Source organism: Triturus cristatus, chromosome 2_2 (genome assembly GCF_964204655.1).
Source record: "Triturus cristatus chromosome 2_2, aTriCri1.1, whole genome shotgun sequence".
Lineage (NCBI taxonomy): Eukaryota > Metazoa > Chordata > Amphibia > Caudata > Salamandridae > Triturus > Triturus cristatus.
In genome coordinates, this window is record NC_140582.1 from 318,961,263 (window position 1) to 318,985,134 (window position 23,872).

At 40.9% G+C, this 23,872-nt stretch overlaps 1 protein-coding gene across 1 annotated transcript in view; it reads left to right on the forward strand.

Annotated features, from left to right (window-relative positions):
• The window catches only part of COL25A1 (collagen type XXV alpha 1 chain), an 898,191-nt gene that overhangs the window by 867,553 nt on the left and 6,766 nt on the right, over window positions 1-23,872 (forward strand). The window contains exons 32-36 of the mRNA XM_085641379.1: window positions 2,581-2,634; window positions 2,913-2,939; window positions 4,624-4,677; window positions 16,604-16,690; window positions 20,951-20,989. Coding sequence (XP_085497505.1) covers window positions 2,581-2,634; window positions 2,913-2,939; window positions 4,624-4,677; window positions 16,604-16,690; window positions 20,951-20,989 — 261 coding nt within the window. The remainder of the gene's footprint in view (window positions 1-2,580; window positions 2,635-2,912; window positions 2,940-4,623; window positions 4,678-16,603; window positions 16,691-20,950; window positions 20,990-23,872) is intronic.

The window sequence follows — 23,872 nt, forward strand, 5'->3', positions numbered from 1 at the left end:
GTGTAGCATTTACTGCCCCCAGAAATTGCCGGTGTGTTAAATTCCTTACCTTTTGTTAAATTTCAGCAGGTCAAACCTGCCAGAAATTTCCGCAGGAAAACAGCATTACTTAATGTTATATAAGATTTTACTGCAGTAAGCACCAACATTTGCATATCATTCCCCAAAAACTTAAAAAAAGGTGATATTATTCGCCTGTACGACTGCCTGTTATTCACCTGTACGACTGCCTGTTATTCGCCTGTACGACTGCCTGTTTGAAACCAATAAATAAAGCTATTTTTTAAAAAAAAGGTGATATTTATCATTCACGGTAAATTTCGATCATCAGGAGTCATATTTTATTGAGTGCGAAAAATAGCATCTACTCCTCCAGCACACTCATAATGAGGACCAAAGAGCCGGTACTAGGCATAGCTTTAGAAAGTATTGTCTGATTTCCTTTCGAACCAGCCTCCATGACCTCTGACCTAAACTAAATTCTTCCAGGCCTGAAGAAAATCTTAATAATTTGGACTTTAGAGGAGTGCTGAAAATTTGCATTGGCCGTTTAATGGATATTAGATTTTCACGTCACACTCCTCTTTTCATATGCAGGAAATTCCCCACTCCGGCTCTCTCTTAAGCCACTGTTGTCTAACCATGCATCTGTACAACCTACGGGTAAGGTACAAAATCCTTAGTGGATGCTCAGCGTTTAAAGGTTGTTCACAGACATCCCTCCACCTCATGTCAGTGGCATTGCATCCAATCTTTTGTTTTGGAGCCTGTCTTGTCTTTCACCTCAGTACAAGTAATTTGGGTTCCTTTTTCGGTCTCACTTAGACACTAATTGCTTAGGTAGTGAAAGATATGGGTGCAACTCATGGGAATTTAGAAGTTAATTTCTAAGTAATTGGTGATTAACTGAAATTAGGGTTATTAAAAACCTGTCAAAAGGGTACAATTTATAGGAAAAGCCCTCGGGCCCGATTCACAAACGTAAACTGAGATGAAAGTCTAACTTTACACCTTACGTTATTCACAAAGGGCATTTATGAGCAGTAAAGTTATACTTTTATCTCAGTTCAACTTTAGTTATGGTCTTAAGTTTAACTGCGACTAGACTTATGGTCTCAGTTAAACTTAAGACCAAAACTTAAGATAAACTGGGACGAAAGTCTAACTTTACTACTCGTAAATGCCCTTTGTGAATACCAAAAGTCGTAAAGTTAAACTTTCATCTCAGTTTAGCTTTGTGAGTCGGGCCCCTTGTGTTATTTCTGGAACTGGTTAATTTGTAAAGAAAATAAGTGCCAGGGCTCTCGTCAGAAGGCAGCTTTCACCTACCCATTTCTCATATTAGCGCTGTCTAAAACAGAACAAGCTACTAACCATGAAACCCTACAAGTGGGCAGAAGATGTAGCATGATGGCCTAAGCTGCCGACCCCGGAGCTGGGGTTTGAGTCTCTGCATTGGCTCAAAATCCTGTGGTTTTGGGCAAATCACTTAATCTCCCCATACCTGCCAAAAATGAACTAATCGAGTTCAGGGTATAAGTGCTGATGTTGATGAATAAGTGCCGGTGCTGAGCACCGGAAACCACCAGCCCAAATTAAGCACTGGTTAAGCAACAGCGCAAGCTCATTTCGCCTGCCATTGCAATTGTCATAAACTGTCAAGTTGACGTAGAACTATAGGAGGATGACCCTGGTGCATTTATCCTACATGTATGTGTCTATGGGTAAGAGTCCTGTACACTGGTGTAACTAAATTAGAGGGGGCCCCACTGCAAAGTACATGGAGGGGCCCCCAGTCAGGAGCTCTAAGACCAGCAGCCCGGCGCCCGTGCAAAGTGCCAGAGCGGCCCTTCTGGAGCTTGGGCACCCTGCACCGCGGAGGCTGCGGGGGGCTATTGTTACGCCATTGTTCTTGTACATCAATGCCCAAGTTATCAGTCAATAGAAGAGGTGACTATTTTAGGGTTTGAGTAGAATGTAGCATCTGCCTCTGATGCAAATTGTCCAAATGCAACTTTGCCATGGCACATGGGTGCTCAAATTAATAAGTGCACAATTTGTGCCCATTTACACTGGAATCGGGGTTGGCACACAAATAGCTTGTGTTATTCCCCATTCCTACACCTACAAACAGCACATTTGATCCATTTGGAATCGAAATGCACGCAAAATTTACCCAGCTCCAAATTACAGGTGCCAACATCCACAGTTTGGGCACATATAATTCATTTTGGACACTGATGACTGATTGGAGTTTGCACCCGTCTAGTTGAGCTCGAGTCTAAATGAGTGTTCCCCATGACTGGCAGTGACTCCCAACTGGTAGTGGTTTTAAAGGATCTACTATTTTAAATCTTTCATGAACACGCCTGAGTGATTGTCTGTCTCACTATTTTTTTTGGCGGGGGGCAGGCGCTGGGCTTTAGTTGCAAGCATTAGAAGAGTCTGGGGTGCTTCATTTAACACACATATTGCTTCTTTGATGAGGGAAAAGGTGGGGCAAAAAGTGAAATAATTGTTTGCATGGAGTCTGCTAACCTAGAGATTGCTCCTTCGTTAACTGTATGACTTCTCGCTTAGGGTGACAAGGGAGCAGCGGGTGACCCTGGACCCAGAGGACAGTATGGTTTGCCTGTAAGTACACCTTGGTTTATTGTCTTGTCAATGGCACTTTTTTTATGATGAGATTTCATCCACCTGTGGAAGTAGATAATGAGGTTAAACTATTGGACTTTGGTGATACATATTCATAACTGAGGCAGCTGCCTATCTACTTGTAACTCAGATAAGGAAAATGCACATGTACTACTGCTAAACAACACTTTCCAGGTATGCATCATGACTATCTTGGCCAGGTAACGTAGTCACGTAACCTACAAAGAACTAACGCACCTCCTATGACTTCTTGGCAGGGTAAAGACGGAGAGCCTGGGCTAGACGTAAGTAGAGTTTGTGTCTAATGCATGGTCGTCTAATCTCCTCGCCGCTTCACTGCGCATGTGCTCAGATCCGCAATATGTAGATGAGCGTGGCAAGGGATAATCTTCCATCATTGTAAAACCATATACTTTCCTGAGCAAAATGCAATCTTCATAAAATGTTTTCTGCAAAATGGGCGGCTTTGGAAGGAGTTTTTGTAACAAGTATGAGAGGGCAATTGATTAACTTTTGAGCAGGTATCATGCTAAGCAATGAGCATGTGCATGATTAAATGCATTTTCGTCTCAGTCTGTTTTCTATGTCCATGTTTTCCATTGTTTATTTTCATTCTTTTTTACTGAGCACACGCAATTGCAAATTTTAAACACACTCCTCTGCATGTGATGGGCACTAGCTTCAACAAGCTTGGATATTTAAGACACCTTAAACATGCTTCTTGTCCGTAATTAACAATTTTACAGACAGGATTAAATTAGTTATGATACCATACTCTCAAAATAAACATATAAATTACCCACAAATATCGCATTTCCACCACATTGGTTATCTGTGTCCATACTAGAATACACCTTATTTTATTATAGCGTTTTCTGCCCTGAAGCGAATACAGAAATACCGAAATGTAATATTCCCACAGTTAACATCAATACTAAGGGGGAAAAGCTAAACTGGAGGTGGAATACCAAGGTGAAATTGAAATAGGGGTCAATATCTAGTCACTTGGTAATTGCAAGATAACTGCGCACCTGGAATTACTGGTACCGCTCCAGTACCGGGCTATGGCTCTACACCGGCTCTCGACTGTTTCCATGCCATTAAGAGATAATAACCTGAAAATGGGAAATAAAATGTAGGCACAGAAATATCATACCTGCTTTGGCTCCGCCAAGGAGCAAAATTTGAGTTACCACTAGATATACGCATCATTGAAGACCATTTGAGGTTCACGAAGAAGTTAAAAACGTGTTTTTTAGGCCCAAATGAGGCTGGACCTGCTCCATCGAATGCCTCAAGAAATGACGGGGAGCGATGCCAGTGCCGTGATATCCCGTCATGACGCGCTTTACAAAGACTGTAAATGAAATTAAATATCTTCTTCCATTGCCATGCCATTATGAGATAATAACCAGATAATGGGGAACTACATGCAGGCACAGACTTACTGTTTCTACCAATGACATGCAATTTATTGGGAAGTTTGTGAAATGTCTGGATCGTGCGCATCGCGGTCTTGAATAGTTTCTATTTTTAAACTTTTGGTTGTAATTTCTTACTTTCTGTATTCACACTAATTTTGTTGTTTTTTATGATTGTAACTGATATTTTTATTCTATCTATGAAATAAATGTATTTATGTATGCTGCGCCTGTCTATGCATGCCTTCCCACATTAACAGGCCATATTCAGGCGCTAAGTTACACCTGCTTTGGCGAGTAAAAATAGGCCCTGGTCATACCGTAGCAAGTACTTTCTGAGTTAGCGGAAACCAGGGGACTCAGAACTGGACGGTGTGGTATCTCCCATGGAGATGGGCGGTACCATTGGTGGGCATTGATACTCAGGCCCTGTTCATGACATTGTTAGTGACACTGAGCGTCAAATCCTAACACTTGCTGCTGATTGGTGCCGCTACCCCCACGCACGCAGTCTCGATAAGATAAGGTGTCCTTGTGTATTTTTCAGGGGTTCCCAGGTCCTGCAGGAGAGAAAGGTGACCCAGGAGAAAGGGGAGAAAAGGTGACTGAAGTACTAACAAACGTTTGCTCTCCTAGTTTTGTAGTACACAGGCTGCAAGCTACCTCCTGTATTCAATGCCAATAATGTGCACCAGACCTGCTTAGACTAACACAGGTGAAAAAGCATGCTTGCATTGATGGCTGCCTGCAATAACACCAGTAACTGGAAATTACTAACAAGAGCTGCCATTTTGTCCAGTTCAAGCGTGTAACCCTCTCAAACCAAATAAGCTACCTCTGTTTGACATTCCATCCTTTGAAGATGTGCACATCGTTATCAAGTGCCCTGTAATAGATAGACAATACACCAGCTCTACTGCAGGCCGCAGAAAGTTTTCAATTTAAAACAACTACAAAAGGTACCATTAATCAGAATCAGCGCCATTTTTCACCAATCCCCCCCAAATATTTTAATATATTTTTGCAATCTACTGTCTGAGAAATGAAGCAAACGCATACTTTGCCGTTGTAAATCTCATCATCTTATATTCAGCAAACAACAAACTGAAAATTGGTTTGCCCCAAATTTATTTCGAGCAAAATGTTAATTGAATAAGGACCAGAAAGTAGGGGTGTGCAAAATCTGTGTAATTTGCTTTCATGTAATTACACAAAATATTAGGAAAATTGTGCAGAATCCTGCATAATTAGGCAAAATACAAATCTGTTGTTTAGCGCTATATTTTAGTTCAAAATGAGTTGTCTTGCCACTTTTTAAAGAAATTATGCATTAGGTGCTGAAACCAACACAATTGCTGCAAAAAATAGTTGTCAGTGTTCTGGTTGTTCTGGTTGCTCCGGAGCTCCCGCACTATAATTTTGCTGCAAATGGCACTGTAATTACAAAACATGGGGTCATTTTGGGAATTTCACTTAACAAGCATAACAAGAAAGTCCTAGTATTATGTGAAATACCCCAGCATAATTTAAATTTCAACCAGACCTACCAGAAAAGTCCACAGTGGGCAAGAAGTCTCCTCGGTAAATTTGCCTCCCTGTGCAATGCTCTCTTGTGGTCCAGTCAGGCCCCTCAACTAGGAAAACATTTTACAAATCAGTGCAACTTCTCCCGTTGAAGAGTGGTTCTCCCTAAAAAAGAGCGGCACCGCTCATGCCTAAACATATGGAAGTACGTCCCAGAGAATGATATGAAACTGATCAAATCCTATCTGAAACGCTGTCAATGCACTTACATGACTAGAAGTTTGAGGTGAATCCGTAAGCCTGCGTTCCTATCCCTAATTCCTCCAGTGACCAATCAGTGTGTTTCTCAGAAAATCACTTCATGTCCATGTGTCTCCTTTCCCTTAGCTGTTAAATTCGAGGACTCTTTCGCACAGGTGTATCTCCGACAATGAGCGGAATAGGAAGAGCTGATCATTTTCACTGAGATATCACAATTTTGGTTGACGTATCATCAGATGAGCAGCCACGGTTGATTGCATCATAAGCGTCTTCAGATTATTTAACAAAACCACAAATATTTTTTAGAAACTATAAAAGAGTTTAGGGGGTCTTGTTTTTGTTTTAGAGAGCATGGCTAGTTGTAGAGCCGCACTTCCCACTGAAATGGTTTCTTGGCAACGAGATACGAGACAGACTCTAGGCCAAGAAACAGAAAGGAAGCAGACCTATGAGAATAAAGACACCAGAATGGCATCACCAGTCCGAATTTCAACATATTATTCATTTAATAAAAGAAAAAGTCTACTTGTTCTCCATAATGTACATTTACAGGTTACTTTCCCTCTAATAAAGGAATCCTATTCCAGAGTCAGCGATACAGATCAGATATGACACGGCTGCCTTTGAACCACCCTGGATATTTAGGTTCCATCGAAGCAGTGAACTTTGCAAACATGTAGCGAGCAGTACAGTCTACAAACATTACTTTTTTTGTACTGTTAACTATATACATGGAATCTTGCTTCCCCATTCTTAGATGTGTGCTCTCTCCACTGAGAATGTCACAAAAGATCCTTGCTTGTTCATTACATGTGTTTGCTATTTATGCAGATGTTTTGAAGTGTGCTGGTTCGTTGCCTTGTGGCTACTTCTCAGCACTGAGTCATTGATAATGAAGATTGGTTCTTGGGAACCCAGTCTGCTGAGTGAGATACAGCCCCTATGAAGAATTGAAATTTATCAGGTGATCAGGGTCAAATAACAGGTTTTAAGGTTATGGGTCTGGCCACTCTACTGACAATGCAGGAATGCATGGGTCAGTAGGTCTTGTTCTAAACCTCAAGATATCAGGAAGGCCTCCTTGAAGAGATGCCTGGTAGGCGTGGCATTGTCCGCAATTGTTGGATCCGTTCTTTGCAGAGACAAGCCCCCAGTACCCTGATGGTTGTCCCCATGTTTGTTTTTCTTGAGCTTGGGCTGGAAGATGAGCCTGGCGACTGTCCATCTTAGGTCATTGGGCGCCGTGTAGGAGAGGCCTATTACCTACAAGTAGTTAGGTCCAGTGTGCCCCAGTAGACTTTGTGTACATTGTGGAAAACATTACACTCCCTGCTCCTCTTGGAGCCGGTGTTGTGGCTTCTGAGTGGAGGGATCTACTCCATACCCTCGGGTTCAGCCTTGAACCTGAGTTCTGAATTCTTTGCAATTTTCTCACTTCTTCAGGTGGCTGGTTTGCTCTGCAGTACAACTGGTAAATCAGACGCAGTCTTTCATCCACTTATTTCCCACAGCTTGTTGTTTGCCCTGCCAATTTTTCTCAGTCTCTGACGCCGCCCTGCCCTCTAAATATTATTCTGCCGCTAGTCTTTGGCACAGCGGCTTGCCGGGAGAGGTGCTTTGGCACTGCAGAATACTTGGAAACGCATCATATACATTATTACCACGCGCTGGGATGAACTGTACTAACCTGTCCTTTGGGTATTACAGAACAGCAAGCAACATCTAAATGCTGAGCTTTAGAGGTTCAACTCAGGATCTATTACAAGATTTGTTGCACAAGCAGGGCTGGGAGAGGAACAGTTTTGGGTACAACTAGGGCGTCTGCCCTCAAGGTACCTGCAGGCTTAATGGAGCCCAGCTAAGCCTTGTTTTTCCCTTTTCCACTGTTAGAGGATCTGGGTCATGCAGACGTCCTGGTAATGTGGAGAGTTAAGGTTAAGATGAAGCTGCAGATACCTTAACCATATATACCAACACACATGCTTTGGCACACTGGTGATACTAACTGAAGAGCCACACTAACTTGCCTGACTCTAAAACAACACCGCACACACCCATGAAATGAATGCAATTGATTTAATTCATTTAATGCACTGTTATTTTCTTTCCTGTTTCTTAGTTTAGTAAACTAAAAAGTTTTGCTTTCCTTTAATTACAATTCACTTTTGTATCATGTTTTATTTATTCAGATTGTTCATTCGTACTGCCTTTTTGTGACTAGTGTTATGTTTTACTGTCTCGGTGCTCCACTCTAACCTTTTTTTTACAGTCCAGTGGTGCAAATTCCTTCCTTCGCCTCCTACCTTTGTTCTTTCCTATGACTCCTTCCTCCTTTTTGATCCCTTTTCTCTTTCCTTCCAAAATATATTTTCCTCACCAAATTGCAACTTTGCAACCCTTCCCTCGAATTACTAATTCTCCTAGTGCCTCCTCCCGCCCTACCGTCCACTTGTCTGTCGTGATATCGAGTTCCCTTTTTAAATAACAGTTTTTATTCTTCCTTTCGTCTTTCCTCTATCCTTTGATAACAGAAAAGGAAAGGCTGTCGATCATTCTACTGAGGTGGGCTGGAGAGCTATTTACCACTGTGCTCAACTGGCAGGCCTGTTTAGGAGGAACTGTTTTTTTTTGATGTGTGGTGGGTGTTTGTGGATGCGGTGGGCGGATAATGTGGTTCAGATGACTTTTTTCCTGTTACGACAGGTAGCAATTTTTCTGGCGATGGTGTGCATCAGTTGAAACACGCGGGTACCTCCTGTCCCGGAAGCGTTAAACGAGTGAGAACACAGAACAACTAAATGATAACAGGAAACACGGTAGTACGCTGGATAAAAAAAAGACTTTGCAGAATGAAAGATACATACGCACGTTTATTTAGTCTGTACAGGGCGAACTATTTTTCTTCAAATTTTACAACAAACAGGTGCGCTAGCATTTTGACCTTGGAACTTAGAGACTTCTGTTCTCCCATATAATTAATTCCCACTAATTGATTGGCTGATCAAGATGGCTTGCTAGGATGCAGGACCTTGCATATTGCACTTGAAGACTGACCCCTTTGTTAGTGGAAATGTCCAGCATGTCAGCTTGCAAATAGCTCTAAATTAGTAGTCTCTCGTCTAGAGCTTTGCCATGAAACCCATTACCCAGCCTCCTAACTTATCTGACACACTCTTGCCTTGGAGCTAATTTCCACCGACACCTCGCTTACCCAATACCCTAAAATCCCTTTGTGAAAATAGCAGCTATCTGGCCTACTCCACCAGCATCTGATGGTTGCAACAGTTATATAAATGGATCAAAAAGTGCTCCATCAGTTGCCTTTCCAATCTGCTGGCCAAGATCATTGCTTACCAAACACTCTCCATGTGTTGTCACCAACTCTTATGCTTCACCAGAGTTTTTAAGACGCATCTTCCAACACTCATTGCTGTGAGTGTGAACCACACTTGCTTTACAACCCAGATCCATTAGAAAGGGGGACTCACTGCCCATCCCAGGGCCACAGAAAGGTTCCATTAAAGTTAATGCCTCATTTGTCCTGCTTTCACTGATCAAAGCACACTGCTCTACATTCAACATGGTGACAAAAAATAGGTCACTAGTGAAACTAAATATAGATTAACACGAGGGTCCCAAAATAGTGTGAGGGCATGCACAAATGGCCCCTGCCCTTATTCTGTCATATATGACAACAACGTAATATGTAATCTTCTGCCTCCTTGGCAGGTCTGACCACATCCCCATTAAAAGAGCTGCAGATTAGAGGAACCCATTAATATGTGGCTGTAAGAGGACCTCAAACAACACAGACCCAGAGGTAATCCAGACTATGACCAGGGAATGACGATTCTCCAATTATCAAACAGAGAGAATCTTGATTTCATTAAAGACAACGGAGGCTGACATTATGCAATAACTTTTATTGCTGCCCAAGATATGCAGCCCTTTAAAGTGTAACCATTACATCATGAATAAAAACATTCCAAATAACATAAAAAAGCACCATAGCAACCAAATATCTTCCTCTTAGAGCTGCGAAACGTTAAGACTACTTCTTCCACGTTAGACGTCGTTCTGAATTTACAAGGAAGTTGAGTCTGGAAAAGAACAGAATATAATACTTGTAGAAAAGATAATAAAACAAAGTTAAATCAAACATCCACCAGGGAGTGGTGGGAGGGATAATGTTAGCCTCTGTTGTCTTTAATGAAATCAAGATTCTCTCTGTATGATAATTGGAGAATCGTCATTTCATTACAAGACCGGAGGCTACATTATGCACGTTTAAAGCTTTGCAATGCTACATTGCTTACATGTTCTACTGGCTTAAGATAGAATTTAACAAAAGTTGAAGCATTTGACCAATCTGCTGCTTTGAGGATATCTGAAAGTGAGCCTCCACCCCAGAAAACCTTGCTAGCCATAGCTCCTCGTGAAGAATGAGCACCAAATTTTGATAGGTTAATACCTGCTTCCATCATAACCGTTCTAACCCATCTAGAGATAGTAGCAGAAGAAACAGCCTTGTAGGGTTTAACAAAGGAAATCAGTAATTGGTTTTCATTCATAGGTCTGAAGACATTCATTTTTTGTTCATATACTTTCATGCAACTTACCACACAAAGGTAGGGGCAGTCAAAAAAGAAAGGGTAGAAAATTTTTTCAGACATTGTTTTGGTTCTTTTCCAAATTTCAAATAATACGCCATCAGGGGAGTAAAACCTGTTAGATATTTCTAATGCTTTAACATCTGACACTCGTCTAAAAGATATAAGGCAGAGTAGAGTAGCTAACTTAATGGACAGTTGTTTTCTTGTAAGAGAAGAATTATCAGGCCAAGATGAAAAAAGCTCAAAGACAAGATTTACGTTCCATAGTGAATCATATTTAGCCATAGGTGGACATTTGAGTCTTATACCTTTCATCACCCTGCGAATTAGGGGGTCAGTACCGATAGAAAAGTCATTTAACAAGGAGTGTCCTGCAGAAATTGCTGATCTATAGCAATTAACAGTTCTATAGCAAAGTCCTGACTTAAAGAGGTATGCTAAGAAGTTTGCTACAAAAACTACAGGTGGGTCCACGGGATCCATATTCTGTTCCAGGCACAAACTACACCATCTTTTCCAAGATCCGGTGTAGCTTCTCCTGAAAGGCCTGAGTATCTTCTTGAACCCCTGAAATCTTCCAGGCAAGAAGGTTCATTTTTCCTACTAAGAGAAGATGGTGTACCTCTCCCTCTGGGTCCTGAAGGAGGTCTAAACTCCCTTGGATAAATCGTGGAGTTTCTATCGTCAACTCCATCACGGTTGGGAACCCTACTTGAGAACTCCAAAAAGGAGCAAATTAGAACAATGCGGCAACGCTCCATTCGAACTTTCAAGAGTACTCTCTGGATTAGTGCGAAAGGTGGGAAGGCATAACAATTGGTTGTGTCCCATGGTTGTAGAAGTGCGTCCACTGCAAAAGCTAGAGGGTCTGGTCTCCAACTGAAGAACCGATCTATCTGAAAAGTTAGTCTGCTAGCAAAGAGATCTATCTTGAAAGGACCCCAAAGATTCTGAAGTTTCTGGAAGACCACGGGGTTGAGTTTCCAATCGCTTGAAACTTTTAGAAACCTTGAGTTCCAATCTGCTCTTGTGTTCAGATGACCTGGGATGAATTCTGCTCTTAGAATTATTTTTTGATTCCAACAGAAATGCCAAATCTTCTGGGCCAGATCTGCTAGTACCTTTGACCTGGCTCCACCTAAGCGATTGATGTAGGAAACAGCTGTAAAGTTGTCTATTTTGATAAGAACTACACTGTTTTTAAGTAATTCCTTGTACCTCATTAGAGCGTTCAAACTGGCCATCATTTCTAGACAATTTATATGTAAGGAAAGTTCCATCTGGGACCATTTCCCTCCAGTTTCTAGATTCCCTAATCTGGCACCCCACCCCAGGATGCTTGCATCAGATTCCAATAAGTGGTCCGGGGTGTTCCCGAATATTGCTTTTCCATACCAACTGTCTAAGTTGTTGCGCCACCATAGAAGGTCCTCTCGAGCTTCCAGGGATAGGGGAACAAGTTCTGAGTACCAAAGGCCTTTCTTTAGTCCTGAAGATTTCAGTTTCTGTAAGGCTCTGTAATGTAAGGGTCCCGGAGAAATTGCCTGGATGGATGAAGATAAGAGACCTACTATTCTTGCTAGTTCTCTTAGGCTGACTGAGTTCTTCGATAGGGCGTAAGAAACTTCTTTCTTTATTTTTACCAGTTTCTTCTGGGGAAGTTGTAATTGAGTAAGAGGAGTGTTCGCTTGAAAACCTAGGAACTCTAGATTCTGAGAAGGGGTCATAATGGATTTCTCTACATTGGTAATGAAACCTAGACTCTCTAGTAGATCTACAGTCCATTTCATGTGAGTAAGTAGCTCGTCTTTGTTTTGGCACATCAGTAAGATGTCGTCTAGATAGATTATAAGACTAACTCCTCTTCTCAGGGATGAGACCACTGATCTCAGGATCTTGGTGAAACACCAAGGAGCTGAGGATAGACCGAAGGGAAGACAACGAAATTGATAGGTTACATTTCTCCATACAAATCTTAGGAATTTCTGAGAGTCTGCATCCATAGGGATCGTAAAGTATGCGTCCTTGAGGTCTAATTTTATAAGCCAGTCTTTCTCTTGGAGAATGTCTCTCAAGCGATGAATTCCTTCCATTTTTAAGTGTGTGTATACAAGAAAGGAATTCAAATCCTTTAGATTTATGCAGATGTAGTCTGATGTAAGACTACATCAGACATATGTTCGATAGGTTTGCAATAGTGACGTGCAGATGTGCTGGCATTTGACCAGTCAGCCGCTTTGAGAATGTCATCCAACTTACCTCCAGACCAGAGAGATTTACTGGCCATAGCACCTCTAAGGGAGTGAGCTTGAAATTTCTTTAGGTCAATACCTGCTAAACTCATGGCAGTCTTAACCCATCTAGCAATAGAGGTCGAGCTTATAGCTTTGTGTGGTTTCACAAAGGAAATAAGTAATTTGTTAACACCCTGGGGATGAAGTGTAAACATTCTGCAATCGTACTCTCTCATGCAGTCTACAACGCAAAGGTTTGGACATAAGTCAAAATGTGGATAAAGGTTTGAGTCACACATAGTCTTAGTTCTTCTATAAATCTCAAATTTGACACCGAACATGTTATAAGATCTATTCGTAATTTCCATGGCTTTGACATCAGTGGCCCTTCTGCATGAAATTAGGCATAGAAGAGTAGCCAGCTTAATGGAAAGGTTTTTCCTATTTAGGAGAAAGTTAACAGGCCAATTATTAAAGAGATCAAGGATTAGCTTGACATCCCAGAGAGTTTTGTATTTAGATTTAGGAGGTCTTCTTAAACGATATCACTTAATTTTGGGTTTATATTGGTTAGAACAATTCTACGTCTCTCAGCATTCATGCTTGCGTTGGCATTTCCCAGTAGTATTATTGCCCTCTGGCTCCAATCCCTGATTAGATCGGTATTGAGGGAAGTGCCGTTGATGTGGCTATCTTCAGCGGAATCTAGAATTATGGCTAGTGAACCCAGTACGTCAAGAAGATGGTCTTGGCATCCTTTAAGGGATCTTTCCATCCCTTTTCTTGGATCACAACCAAGTTTAAAAAGAAATTAAATCAGTTCAGGGTCCAAGTTGGGAGGTATAGCCAGTCTTATTACGGGTGTCCCTCTCTTAGAGGTTTCTTACCCCCTTTTTTATGAATTTTGCAACGTGGTCTTGAGGGGACCACTTGGAGCTTCTTGGGTGTTTGAGTTTTAATGGGGAGAACATTTCTTCTCCCAAGGGGTTAACAATAATATCCTTAGAAGATGATGGGAGTTCCTCTTCAAGATTGGTCATCCTCATCGAGGTCAAGGACACACTCATCTGGTATGTCTAATAACTCTATATCGTTAAATTCGTTATCTCCCATATTGTAAAGAGCGTTATGATATTTTGTGCTGCTAAGGACACCCAGGTGTTTTGTGCCGCCAGGGACACCCAGATAAGTTGTGACGCTAGGGTCACCCATGGAGTTCGAGGTGCGGGGACCTCCATTAGTAGTTGAGGTGCTAAGACCTCCCTGATTAATGAGGTGCTAGGACCTCCCGTATTGCTCTTATCAATATTTTTACATTTCTTTAGTCTTTTACCCCTTAATTCTGAGAGGTCATCAGAGTAGTGTGGATTCAAAATCTCTGTGACTTCGTCCTCATCAGGGAGTGACCTTTTGGAGGACATGATCTGACTTAGGGTCTCCATCATGCACAACCTCATTTCCTTATGAAGGATTTATTTGAGTGTTTCATTGTCAATGTTAGGAGTAGGGGCAGAAGTGTCATCTGAATCGGAATCAGACATGGCGCAGATAACGGTGTTAAACAGATTTATTAAATGGCAAGCTCAAAGCTTGCTAGGTTTTACCCCTTTGAAATTGGTCAAGGCTTGATGGGAAATGCCAATGTGATTTAAATGGCAAAATAGTATTAGGGAATGGCTGGAAATGCCAGAGTAGTTTTAGGGAATGCCAAAGTAGATTATGAAATCCCAAATAAAGTAGATTTCTGTGTAAGAGGGGTGAAAGTTCCCTTCAAATGTAGAGGTTGAAGAATGTCCTTACAGTAAAGGAACCAGACTTCGATAAAACCCCCTTTTTTTATGTAGTTATGAACAAAATGCACTTGCGCTAGTTCAGGAAGGAGCAGCTGATCGCGATCGGGGCGAGTAACTGAAAGTCGCTTGCTCGCGATCAGCTGTTGCCAAGCAATCAGAGTTAAACCAGCCTCGAGCGTAGATCGCGTTTGCGATCAGCTGGAGACCGAGTAACAGCGTTGCGAGGAAAGGCTCCTGGCAATGGGTGGACGTTTCATCTCCGTTGCCAAGGATCATTCCTCTAGTCCTCAGAGCGATGCAGAGCCGCGCTAGAGTACGCAGCCTGCATCGAGGAAGAGAGGACCTTGAAGAGACTTCGGGGCAGAAGAATTATTTAGGGCTGGGAAAGGAAACGGCAAAAGAGATAACGAAGCAAGTGAGCTGAGAAATAAAGTAAGCAAACAACGTGAAGAACGTAAAGTCGGCGAAATTCATGATAATAATCATTGCTAAAGTATAAACATTGCTAAAGTATACATAACAAAGAAATGTTAATGAGCAAAACAGATTAATCTGTACACCGCTAGAGAGGTGGGGGAAGGGGGCGCCCACATAAGGGTGGGACAAGGAAAAGGGGGTATAAGGAGATCTCCGTAAATTGGAGATCGGTATGGAGGTAGTGGTAAAGGAGGGTGGGGTTGAGCCACACACAAGGGTACTTAAAAATAGAGATAAGGAGAGTTGTATGTATCTGCTTGGAGCCGCATTTAAAAGAGGCAGATTGTTGATGGCTCATGCCTTTTATGTGTTGCTAATGTTCTATTCTGGAACCTTTTAATATTGTGATGTATGCGGCTGCTTGGACTGCATTAAAAGAATAATGCATAATGTAGCCTCCATTCTTGTAATGAAATCATCAACTTCGCATGCACAGCATGCACAAAAAAGGAAGAACCTTTCAAAAAACAAACTCAGAACCCTGACCTCTATCCCCTGTGGTGTGGGACGGCCAAATGCTGTGTCGCAGATCGTCCTGATTGAGTACTGATCCATTGAGTTCCAAACATTGTACTAGCTATCACCATTGCATCCTCACTGAATCCATTCAACATTGTACAATTCATAAGTTCATCTTTATACCCGGGACTTGGTTCAGGAGTGTGCTGACTCAGGAGAATTTTGAACTCACTAGGTGGTCATTTGCTGAACATGCCTTTTGCCTGAAGTGGAAGAACATCCATCAGCCGAAATGTGTTCTTCTTGCCTGGCTTTGACTTTTTTTTCAAACTGAGCTGAGATTGAAAATCTTGGATTAATTACTAGTTTCATGTCCCAGCACCCAAACAGGACGTCCATCTTAATTACTATGGAGCCAATTAAAAAAAATATTTATGGGAATGTGAATTAGTACTTTTGTACTGCAGCTTCACTTACGCTTAAATGTCTTGGTAAGTTGGCCACTATGTAATGAAGACCAGACCGTCACATACCAGTCACAATGACTCCACATCGGGACAGGTGTATTGTGACTGGACAGGTATTTTGAGCCAGGACCTAAACCATGTTTTAGTAGCATAGAACATGAGAAATGTGTGTGAAAGTATGTGTAGTCAAAAATATTTCATCCGTTGCCATTCCAGAGAACTGTCATCACAGGTAAGTATCTTATCCTTTGGACAGTAGTGATGATGCACTGGATAGCACAGGCATCGTCACACCGACGTCCACCCTGCCTCCTACAGTATGGATGGCTAACATGAAGGATGCTGCCATGTATTTTTTATGTGTTAATTCTGAAACTGTAAATTGTGGGAAAGTCATGAACAACAATGAGAAAAAAAATTGTTCTCAAGGCAACCTTTCATTGCAAATATGAAAATGCCACTCAAGCCAATGTTATGTCATTCCTATTATGTAGAGTGTTACATCTCAAATGACTAATGTACTACTGTATCTAGAAGAAACTAGCATATTGAACCCCACAATGTACAGAACCAGCCACAGCACAGTGGTAGATGCTCTTCAACCCTCACTTAGCTAAACCATGTTTAATACAAAGATTTTTTGTTTCCCATAAAACGAATCAACCATTTGTTTAATTTTTCAAACCCTTGTGTCCACAGGGGGAGAAGGGAAAGAAAGGCAAAAAGGGGCCCAAAGGGGAGAAAGGAGAACAGGGTGCCCCTGGATTAGATGCACCTTGCCCGTTGGTATGTCGCGCTCATGTATTAGAAAAATGGAGTGTCGCGAAATGTGGGACTAATGTGCAAGTGCGGAGCAAACATGAACTGGTTAAGTGGCCTGGACAAGTTCGCCTGAAATCAAGTGTTTTCCACTCATGGTGCGATTTTAGACCCTATGTCTGTACCATTATAAACAGAAGACCACTGCACCAAAGCAAGGTGTACTGTTGACAGTGATTGTTGGAATCCATGCCGCCTGGCTGAGCAGGCCTCAGGCCTGTCCCTTGAATTAGATCACCATAATTCTGGTCATTTTTTGAGCCATGTTTGCTCCTCGCTTCTTATCCTTGCTCTTGTTTACTTTTTTCCCTCCAGCAAAGTCAGCTATGTCTTTATTTTCAGTAACACTTCCAGTTAATCTTTACAAACAGGGATTCCGAGGATTAAAAGGGGAAAAAGGGGAGCCGGGCCAGCCTGGCCTGGATGGGCTGGATGCCCCTTGCCAATTGGTACAGTATTTCTCTTTTCCTTCCACTCCCTGCATGCCATTCCTGTGTTCCATCCTGTCTCTGGCAATGCAAGCCTTTGGTTCTGCATTGCAAACATACTACCACATATGCATGTGCATGCAGATGTGAGTGCATCTTCCTCGTCTCAGAATCCAGTACCCAAAGAACGTGGATACTGCTCACCGATACCAACTAACCTCACCTTATTCATGCCTGTCCCTGAAATGTCTGTGTCTTGAATGCTTGCCATCACCAGATGCCCCCTCTGGGCTGTTTGTGCACACCCACAAGAACAATTAATACAATGATTTATATAGGTTATCTTACAGAGTTTATAACAATCCCATAAATGCCTTTTTACACACTGAAACAAACATTTTACTGAAAGTTTGGAAGAGAAAAGCAACAGAATGTGAGTGATTTCCAATTCTGTGAGGAATAAATGGTCTACCAGCAAAACCCTTCCTGTACCTTACTTATGTGATTCAACTTGCCTCCTACTGAAACCTACTTCCCTTTAGTATACTACTTCTTAGCATGAACCCCAGCTCCTTTCTATACTAAACATGCTACTTCCTAATCTTCTCCTTGTACCAATTTGGCAACAAATATTTGGAAATCATAAAACCTTGGCTAATGTCTTACACATCTTTGCTGAAGCACCACCAAATATCCACAAATTGTATAGCAGCTCCATATGTAACCTGTATCTGTGTATTACAGTCCTTTAATGCCACTATAGGTTCAATTGACTTGGCAATAAGCCACAAGGCAGAGTGGTTTGTAATTGTCACCAGAATCCCAAGATGGCACTATTGGACTTTAATATATGTTACCCATTATGCACTGTTTATATTACACGTAAAAAGTAATTAAGGGTTGTCATTGGATGAAACCTGTAATTAACGAGAATGACATAATTTCCCTTGTTTGTGGGAACCACTCCCTGAGTATGAAATCATTGTTGTGAATTATGCGTTTAGAAACGACTGATATTTTTGCAATGAAAATAGCCAAATTTGTTATATATGTATATAGATTTGCAGGCAGGAGACATAAATATACATATATACATATTTATAACATTCTTAATGTATTAATTGTGTCATTCATTTTTTATGTGCACGTTCCAGATATTGCCTGTGCATAAAAATGCTGCTGGGAAAATTATCATGGAACATTTCACTGGTGTTTGTGTTCACAAAATATAGCTACGCAACAATGCTAGCATGACCATGCATGCCATTACAGCATTGGAGAAAGGGGCCATAATATTTATATAATATTTCTAAGAGGGGGAGCAGTAAAAACAATGTTGTTGCAAGCATCCTGTGTGCAAACTGCAATCTTATTATTTCTTACAATATGTGTGCAAAGATCACAAGTATATAGTCCTTGAATTTGCTTCATGCATGTGTACGTATCAGAAATGTGTTTTGTAAATAGCCTACTCACTCAAGATGAGTAATGAAAGTCTGGTACCACGAGGGGCATATTTTGTGTTGAAGACAGCAGTGGGGCATGTCATTTCCGGAGAAGTCAAAGTGGCATTATGCTGTGTTTTTGGTGACTACTTCTTTTCCTTTTTCTTTGACCTACCAATAAACTACAGATGCAAAGGGCGCAGCATTTGTCATTGGTCTCTTAAAATGGTCGCCCTGGAAAATTAGAGATTGCATAGCTACAGAGCGTCAATGCAATTTACTACAAGCACTGCAATGGAATCCTTAATTTGAATATCAAGATGCAGTATTTCCATCTACAACATGTACAGTGATGCTGGTGATTTGGAAAGTAAACCAGCCAGGCATTTAATATTTCACACTCAGGGCCCGATCCACAAAGGTACATTTAAACCAAAAGTCTAAGTTTATGATTTTCGGTGTTCAAAAGGTAAGTTACGAGTAGTATCTTTACGTCCGGACTCGGGCGGAATCTCTGCACCTATGGCGGTGATTTTGCCCTGAGTGCAGACGTAAAAGTACTCCTCGTAACTTACCTGTATGAATACTGAGAGTCATAAACGTAGACGTTTGCTCTAAGGTTTCCAATATGAATACCAAAAGTTTAGACTTTTTGCCAAAGTTTACATTTGTGAATCGGGCCTCAATGTTTGTTAGGTCGAAAAGGCTCTGATCGCTGACTGTCTCCCTGAGCATGACTCTAAAAATACATTTAGGGCTGGAATTGGACCCCCCACCCACACACCTCCTCCACTTACTGCTTGCTTGTACTCACACAATGAGACAAAGAACGCATTATTTCCATGTATAATAAAAAAAAGTACACAGTGAGACATCTTGCCTGTTAAGCTTAGTATGGAGAAAGAGTCGGCAACCCCTCAGCACAACCAGTCCTTTCATGGCCAATCATCACAGTTCTGCTTCAGGTCCAGGGACTCTTGAGACATGCGTAATTTTTTTAAGCATTTTGAAATCCTGGGATTACCTGGAATTTATTTTCCTAATCTGACATAACCTTGTAGTCGAAGGTCATGTCCTTCATCTCTCATCTAGTGCCCTCAAGCCCAACCTCTGGGCTCATATAGTGGGTGTCTAGAAGCCACTGTCACCAAACAGATGCCTAGACAGCACAACAATGGGCATCAAGCATACCCAATCAACAGCCGACTCGTACACAAGAAATCGGTGTGCCATCTATGAGCTGTCATCCTTAGCCCACATCTACAGCCCCCTAACCTTTGCTGTCTACTTCCACTTTCCTATCTCACCTCTCACCTGCAGCAATTCCTGTCCCATAATAATAATATTCATGCGATAAAGGTACATTAGATTACAAGGAATGGGTGGGAATTTGCATATTTGTTGGTCATATTGAAAATGTTCAATGGATACCCATGAGTAGAGATTAGTCTGCATAGAATTGGAGGCAACTGTGACAAAAGAAGAGAGAGTGGCAGTGACTGGCTCTTGTGCACACATTGAGGCCCATATTTACTACTCGTTTCCATCGCCCTTGCATCTCGCAAGGCGACGCCTGCAACACAAAGGCTTATTTGTTGTTTACAAAGCCACACAAGGCTTGATTTGCTTGGCTTTGTAAAGAAATGTAACACAACGCAGTGGCTTGGCTGCGTTCCAATGCAGTTCTTAGTGGTAGGCGTTCCCTGGGTGAAGCATAGGCATTCCTGTGCATCCACCCATGGATTTCATGCCATTCCAAATTTACTAAGGTTTGTTAAGACAGAATTGTGTGAAATCGGTACACCTAACACAGAGAGGTGTAAAAAGGAGAAATATTTGTATCTCTCCTTGTTACTTCCTCTTGCTATGTGTGATACATTCTGAATAACGCAAACAAAGAGGAAAATGCCTCTTTGGATTGTTTTTGTCCTGGAAGTTATGCCTTCCTGCACAAAAAGCAATCCCGCCTGTAATGCATGCCCCCTTTCAGCAAGAGTCCCTGACTTGACGCTAGGCAGCCACTAGTGTGCCAGTGCTAGGACAGAGATGAAGAGCCCCACATATTTATAAATATTGCACTCTTTAGCTCTCTCCCATTCACGCAGTGCAGAGCAGCAACTAGCCTTGCTGCTCTGTGTTGCGTGAATTACTAATAAATCTGGCTGTTTGTTACTGATGTGAACACCAACAAACCAAGCAGAAGGAGCACACCATATGTGAGCCACCGAGTGACTGTAAGAGAAGCTCATGCAAACTGTTCGTGTCAGCAGGGAGGGGCTGTTTGTGGAATTAGAAATATCGCCTTTGACTTTCCATCTAATAACGCTTTAATTCCTATCTTTATCTCTGTACAGGGTCCAGATGGACTACCAATGCCTGGCTGTTGGCAGAAGGTAAGATGAGGTGACTGGTGGTGGAATGAAACCTTGTGCTCTTTGTGTTGCATAAATTAACCCTATTAACGAAGATCATCACATCGCCATTAAGACATCTATGTTCACATGTCCAGAAAACACAGACACTTTTTTCTTATTACATACAAATAACACAAAGCCTCCAGTGTGTCTTATATTTTAAAAAGTTCTCAAAAATCCTCTATAAATTAGTTGAAACATTTTTACGTAAAAAGATAAGTAGGTGCTTAGATAGTTGTCAACACACTCTTGTATTAAACTTACAAAGGCCATGGCCCCAAAAGTAGGACATACTCCCCAGGAGGTTGATTCATATATTTGGAACAAATTGTTTGATTTTTGTGGGATTTACTAAGGATCTCAGGAATACTGGAGGGAATCTACAACAACTGTAGATATAATTAAGTACTCCCTAGCATAAAATACACACAGACAAAATTTCCAGGGTAAATGTAACATTTCCAGTGTAAAGGCATGTGTAAATATGCAAAATATTTCCCCACAGAGAAACACACTTTCGTAAATAAGAGTGTTTCTTTCCCATGCAACTTGTAAGAAATTATAGTATTAGTTGGGAGGGGGTATGAACCCACCTAAAATAATAATCACAATCCCTGTCAGGGTGAACCACTAAAGTAATTAAATAAACCTGTGCTTAACCCTCTGGTAGTTTGGCTCAAAGCAGTCTGGCTTAGCTTAGAGGCAATGTGTAAAGACTTATGCATTACTCAAACAGTAATAAAGTAAAAACAAAACACAATAAAAATGCAAAAGCAGTTTAGGTAAATAGAGCACAGATTAATAAATAAAATGAGACCAACATGATAAAAATCCAATAAGTAGAACCTGAGATATGAATTTTGTAATTTTTAAATAAAAATAGCGCCAAAAAGCACAAAGCTTCAACAACAGTTTTCTGGTTACGCTAGACCAGGCCAATGTCAAACGTTAAGGCAACCGTGATGGAACGTGGGTCATATAGAGGGACCACGTTCATCCTGGTGGAAAGTTTACCTTCTGAGCTGGAATCCTTTATGAAGAAAAGGTGGTCACTGGCAATGGGTCAAGCTGCAAGCCATCATTTTTCAACCCTAAAGCTTCCATTGTGTAGTCTTTAAAATCATAAAGCTTTCATTTGTGGATTCCTTAAAATCATTGAGTCCCTAGCATATACTTATATGGTAGCAAGTATGACTCAACTATTTCTTCAGAAGTTATTATTAGATGAGGTTTACAGTATGGGTACTATACTCTACTTATTGTCCTGAGAACGGTCTCCTGGATTTCTTCCACCGATAAATCAAAACGTTGACTTCTCATCCACATCAGTCTTTTGAAACTATTTATCCTCTTAATTAGGAGTCAATGTTATCAGTCTGAGTGGTGTTTTACACCATGCTAGCTTATTTGTCAAAAACATGCCAATTGGTTTTGTGGTCTTGTTGGTGTTTCTGTATTTATACGATCCTCCAAATAAGTTGTATCCAACTGCAATTGTACCATTGATTGTTTTGTATTTAAAAAAGTAAAACTCAATAGTATAACTAGATGTTGTCAGTGTTGAAAAAATCTTCTGTATATTTCATTAAATATACCAATACATGTATCTTAATTTGAGCACAGAGTACACCGATTCATTGAAGTTCCTGTGAAATTGAATTGTTCTCATTAATTGGATCTAATTCACCCGCCTCAATCAATTCCAGTGTAAATAATTTATAAATAATTCCTTCAGGAGTTCTTAGTTATATGTAACAGTTACCTATTGCCTTGATCAGAATGGGACCAGTCTACAAAGTAAATGTCTTGGTCTTGAGGTGGGCCATACTAGAGAGGTGTCAGACTGTTTTAGTAATTAGTTTACTTCATAATAATTTCTCTGGAAATAGAAGACAATCACAAAATGATTGTGCGAGGAAGAATTGTAAACACTGCACCTCCCTGAAGTCTGCACATGTTTCATTCAAAGAAATAACTGCTTGGAGTTACTCTTAGTGTAAGAATTAAAACGATTTTGGGCATTTTTAAGGGGAGAAAAGGCTGAAAAATCTAAAACTATGAGGTGGGGTGTCAAAGCCATGAAACCTACTCCTTTAGTAAATTGCATTTTGTTTGAAATGTTATGTAATGATTTGAAGGATCTGAAGAATACTTTTACTATCAGACATCTATTATGTTTTCCTTCAGTGTCTCTTAGGCCCTTCTCTGCATCCACTCTGTCTTCTATTTTGTTCTCACAATTTAATAACCTACACCAGGGGTCTACCTTCCACCAAGCCTACCTGCAGTCTCCCATTTTCTGTCAAAGACAAATTGTGGATACATGACTATTTAGTCTTCCCAAAAATGCTATCATTTTTCAAAGATTTTGGCCTGGAATGTAAGGTCTTCCTCTCTAATGCCTTACTTTGAGGTCTAGTCTCAGTAGTTTTCAAATATCTGTGCCTTTTCAATCATTCTTCATGAAATTAAATTATTAAAAAATTTCAATCTTCATCTGGACCCTCAGTACCCCTATCACCTAACAGATCCCGCATAATTTTGGTTCACATAGACTATCATTTTATATTGACTATATTAGAAGAAGGGCCAAAACGTATATAGCATGTTTCCAATGATCTCAGCCACATTTTGTGTTTCTAAAGAAAAATCCATGGCCATATCAGTATTGCTTCAAAGCTTTAAAAATAAAAATAATATGTCCCAATTATTAGTCTAAAAAGGAACTATTTTGAAAATGGAACACTTCCTAAAGTGTTTGTTTACAAATCAGATTGAAGTAAGGATTGTGTGAAAGCTGATAAAACTGTCATTTGTTAAGGGCATAGGCATAAGTATAAGGTACTGGTTATAGGTGTTGTG